Raw genomic sequence first — 5,273 nt, 5'->3', positions numbered from 1 at the left:
AACTTTAATTCTCCCAGGTTGCAGTACCGTGGCAAGGTCCAAGGGTACGCAATCACCCAATTTTTTGTAATTTAATCACCTACTATCAGAAACTGTACATAGTTGTCATTTTTCAATGAAGCTATCTGCCTACATAATTTATCCTATATCTCCCCTCTACATTCATGTTGCTTCTGTTAAGTGATCGGAGGTTACATTTTTGTCTGTGTAATAATTGTAACACATGAATTTTCTCATACACTAGTTGTCAAAGGCAGGCTGCAGCTCCGCGGATATGGCCAGCTACACGCAATCACACAACACGGGTGACTCAATCGCCTACTAGCAAAAAATGTCAATTTTTTTATGTCATTTTAAGATGAAGCTCTCTGTTCAGGTAATTTCTACTATATCTTCCACCTAGATTCCTGTTGCTTGTTAAGTGATCAGAGGTTTGTATGATAAGTATTGGGTGAACATGAATTAGCTTTTCTAAAAAATGGTAAAATCTGATTTGCTGCTCTGAAAGTAACTTCACATATATCTCATGTTTGCTTTTGTAAGCATGTTTGCATGAAAAGAAAGACATGTTATGTAAAAGATACTGATCTTATATCAAGTTTTTCTCGTATGACAAATGAACATTGTTTGCATGAAAGGAAGAGCTGTGATGTGAGAAATGAACTAAGTCTTGTTTGCTTTCAAACATAATGTTTTTTTTTGCATACCTGTGATGTGTAAGATCCTGATCCAAGCAGGTATTCACCATACAAGTTCATTATACCTGAAAATTATGAACATTTTTACTACAACCTGTGTACTTTTTCTGATTAAATATGATTTTTCTTCTCTTTTTCTTACCCTGGTTTGTGCACTGTCCAGCTGGATCACTTATACCTACAAAATCAGATCTGCTGTGTAAGGAATTGAAGGAAGAAGTTTATAGGAGCTGATTCATTTCTCACAAGAAAAGGCATGATCAACTAAACAGCAAAGGACATGATTCAGTTTTGAGAGGAACTAACCAAGGTGATTACTTCCTCCTCCAATCAGATCTGGCTGTTGAATCTCATTTCCACATAGGTTTTGATCGAATTCAGCTTGTTTTTGTTTCCCCTTTTCATGCACCTTCCTCTCCATTGTTTGGTGCTCGTCTGTGCTCGTCGGGAGGAGAAGGGAACAAACGGAGAAGAAAGGTATCTTCTGCTGGGGAACGAATCTGAGATCCAATCTGGGAGTTTTTCTTGTTTTCCAAGTTTTGCGTTTTTATCCTGGACCTGGTTTTATTTTTGTGCAGCACAGATCAAGACCCAAAAGATACATGTGCTTCAGGACCAGCAAGTACAAGTCAAACATGGGCTTCAGGACCAGCAAGTACAAGTCAATGAGGCCCACAAATGACAACAACAAGAAATGACGTAAATGGGCTGCACATGTCCGGTACGATGTCAGGTGACTGAGAAATAACTATCGATCAGTCGCCTGATCTCCAGGCGCGCCCTTAAAAAAAACATCAGCCCAAGGCCGTCCAGCCAACACGGAAACATTATGGAAATTCTCGGCTCGCAGTTAGTCGCCTAGCAGACAACATGGAAAGCCGAGTCCGACTGCTGGACGAGGAGAGGAGGCCCGCGTGCCCGATCTCAGACACAACGCGCGCGTCGCCGCCCATATATAGCACACCGTCCCGGACCGGACACACCTCGCAAGTAGCAAACTCTCGGTTCCAATCGGCTTGATCCATGGCAATCAAGAAAGCAAGAACGCCCAAGAAACGAACCTACGCCGCCGCCAGCGGCTGCGGCAGCTCCGTGGCCATGGTGCAGATGCCTCCCCACGAGCCGGGCGACGCCAACCACATCCAGCCTCCGCCGCCGCTCCCTCCCGGCGTCTACTTCAGCCCGACGCGGGAGGAGTGCCTGGGATTCCTCAACCGGTCGATCGCCGGCGACAACGAGCTGGCCGACGCGAGGGGCTACATCTTCAGGGCCAACATCTACGGCGAGAGCCCCGACGCGCTGCGCCAGCGGCACCCGCCGGCGAGCATCCGCGGCCGGAGCGAGGACGCGTGGTGGTTCCTAAGCCAGACGCGGTTCCAGAGCAAGACCGTGGGCGGGGGGGCCTCCAAGCGCGCCGACCGCCAAGTCACGACCGGCGGGTACTGGCGGCTGGAGCAGAGCAAGGAGCGGCTGAAGAAGAGCAAGAAGCGGTCAAAGAAGAGCGAGGAGGAGGAGGAGGAGGCCGACGGCGTCAAGAACTGCTTCGGCTTCTACGTCGGGACCTCCAAGAAGGATGACAAGACGCCGTGGCTCATGCAGGAGTTCACCAGCGCCAACGACGACGGCGCCGGCAAGCTGGGCGTGCCCGCGCTCTACAGGGTCTACGTCACGCCGCGCGCCACCGACGACGAGCTGAGAGAAGTCTTTGGGGAGGACGGCATGAAGAAAGAGCCCGACGGGACGACCAAGAGGCCGGCCCGCGCCATGGTCCCGCAGGAGTATTTCGACGCCATCGCCGGTCTGCTGCCGGAGGGGAGTGTCCGTGCTGTCGTCCAAGAGCACGTACAGGCGCCGTGGCAGGCGCATCCAGGGGCGCCAGTGGGTCCTATCGATTACGACGGCCAGCAGTACGAGGAGCAGCAGGGGCACTATCTTGGTCAGTACGAGGAGCATCACGGGCAGTATCTTGGTCAGTACGAGGAGCAGCATGGGCAGTATCTCGGTCAGTACGACGGGCCGTTCCCGGTGGCCGCTCCGCCTGCATCGCCGGGCCTCCTTGGTCAGCTCACGGCGGAGGCACCGTCGGATAATATGAGCATGTCCATGGTCGAATTCATGAGCATGCTTAACGAGCAGCCTGCCGAGATGGTTAACGAGCAGCCGGCTGATGAGTTCAAAAACTTCGACAAGGAGGGTTGATCACAGGGCAGTCAGAAGTGGCACCGTGCGCTACAGTCAGACTTATTTAGATTGAACTGCTTGAGACGATTTTTACAGTGTTCTTGCAGTTTTTTTTTCTTTCCGAAACGGGGATTACCACGGTCTAGTGTTCTACAGCTGGTGTAATTGTTCATGTCGATATATCGTACCTCGCTGTGTGTCTGTGTGTGTGATTCAAGATTGTTTGCATTTGACACGAAACAAATATTGATTTGATTACTCTGTTTCTAAATTATTTTTGACCGAGACTACCGCGGGCTTACGCTAACCTGAACATTATAGTAGTATAAAACAGCGCTCAAGGCGAGGAACATGATTCATTACAAGTTTTAGAAGACAGAGAGAGCCGGTGAGGAGGTAGTAGGATCAAGGGGGATCAACCATTACACCAGGAATCTAGAAGAGAGGAGGGGTGAATCCTAGCCCATCCCCAACACCCCACGGCATCTTCCCCTCCCCGATGTTGGGCAAAGCCCATCTTCATGTGGCGCCGGCGAAGAAAATCAAATATATTCTCATTCCCTCGTCACCCTTCACTTTTGGCCCACTCCTATTGCACCACGCGTTCAACCGTCAAGCAAGGAGGCCGGCCTCTAGTTGTTCTAACACCACCTGGTCGCAAACCTTAGGGACATGCTGCCTGGGGAGGGCCAAAGGGAGCGGTAGAGGATATCATATCTATCGGTTGGTTCCACAGGCTGCTTCAGGCCTTCATTCTCTATCAGGAGGAGTTCTGGGTGGTGATGGCCCAAGCGTGCCATAGCGGAGAAGCTATTTGCTTATTTTCACGAGAGCGCGGTCAAGGCGCTCATCATCTGCAGTGCGGGGAGCGGCAACATCGTCTAGGTGCGGCGCTTCTAGCGCCTCGACTATAACTCGACACTCGTGTTGCTCACGCATGGGGAGATCCATGAGAGGCAACTCCGATGCTCCCACAAAACGATTTCCTCGAAGGGCCTCAAACGAGTCTTGGTCGGCATCGCGATAGACGTGTGGCGCCGGTGGCCTCCTCCTGGCAGTGAATGTGATGAAAACTAGTCAAGTTGCTTGTGCCAATTGGGCTGAATCGGGTTTCTAGATGAGACTAGAAGAGGAAAAACATACACATCTAACTTAGTTCGTCGGTGTTGTTTTTTATGGACATGTCTAGATTATCCCGTGATGTCATTAAGTTTTATTTACAACCTAGTTGCAACTCAAGTGCAACTTATAGCCTAGCAGGAATTTTAAAGAAAATTCAACGGTGTGGTAATTTTTCTCACTCACTTGCTACTAGGAAAATCTTAGTTGGGACCTAGCTGCAACTAGGAAAATCTATATTGCAACCCACTTGTAACTGTCATATAAGCATGAATCACGAGGCAAATTCAACGGTTAAAATGTCGACTTAGACATAATAAAAAATTAGACGTCTGATTTCGCATGTCTAGATCTAAACCAACTTAGACTTAATTAAATCTTAGTCACGTGATGTCATCATGTCTTAGCTACAACCTAGTGCCAACTTATAGGTCGGCGCGAATCTTAAAGCCAACTTATAGGTCGGCGCGAATCTTAAAGCCAATTCAACGGCTTGAATATTTTTCTCAGTCACAAGTTCACAACCCAATTGCAACTAGTAAAATATCAGTTCCAGCCTGCTTATAATTAGGAAAATATGAGTTGCAATCCACTTACAACTGTTATATTAGATGAATCACAAGGCAAAGGCAAATTCAATGACTAAAGAGTGGACTTAGATATAATAAAAAAAACAAGCATATTTTTATCAAATCCATGAAGAAGTGGACTTTCCGAAAACCTCTTTTTAAAGGCAATTTCACCTACAGGAGTGACGTTAGCAGTGATTTCACACATGTGGTGATCAATTCTTTCACAAAATTATAAAACAAATCTGAAACATAACTGAAACACGAATATGTTTGTGAAACAAACCGGAGTGACGTTAGCATTTCAGTTTCACTTTTTATCATAATGTTTCACAATATTTTTCATGTATCACTTTAGTTTCATAAAAAAATTACTTGTGTTTCAATTATTAGTTCGTAGGGAGTGGACGGTAGATATAGCACCGATAGATACGCTGTGGACTTTCCGGTTGCCCTTCCTTCCATGCCCAAGGCCGTTCTGTTAAGTGCCAACACGGAAATTTTCGACCCCCGCACATGGAAATTCTCGGCTCCGAATACTGGACGAACAGAAAACATGGAAAGCCGACTCCGACTTGAGACGAGGTTGCAAATCTGATTGAGCGCGTCGCAGGCTCGCAGGCTCGCAGCCCCCATATAAGCACCGCCCCGGTCGATCCCTCCTCCCAGACACAAGTAGCAATCTCTCTACTCGGCAGCTCGATCC

General features: G+C 48.0%; 1 protein-coding gene across 1 annotated transcript; it reads left to right on the top strand.

Moving 5' to 3' along the window:
- Positions 1–1,721: 1,721 nt before the first annotated feature.
- LOC124647595 lies at positions 1,722–2,897 on the top strand. The gene has a single exon (XM_047187511.1). It carries the CDS (start codon positions 1,722–1,724, stop codon positions 2,895–2,897), a length of 1,176 nt encoding a protein of 391 aa, XP_047043467.1.
- Positions 2,898–5,273: the final 2,376 nt, after the last annotated feature.

Source organism: Lolium rigidum, chromosome 4 (assembly GCF_022539505.1).
Source record: "Lolium rigidum isolate FL_2022 chromosome 4, APGP_CSIRO_Lrig_0.1, whole genome shotgun sequence".
NCBI classification, from domain to species: domain Eukaryota; kingdom Viridiplantae; phylum Streptophyta; class Magnoliopsida; order Poales; family Poaceae; genus Lolium; species Lolium rigidum.
This window is presented reverse-complemented; position numbering and strand designations above follow the sequence as displayed.

Bases quoted from the DNA above. Each gene is read 5' to 3' on its own strand.
- LOC124647595 (XM_047187511.1), top strand. From the start codon at position 1,722: ATGGCAATCAAGAAAGCAAGAACGCCCAAGAAACGAACCTACGCCGCC.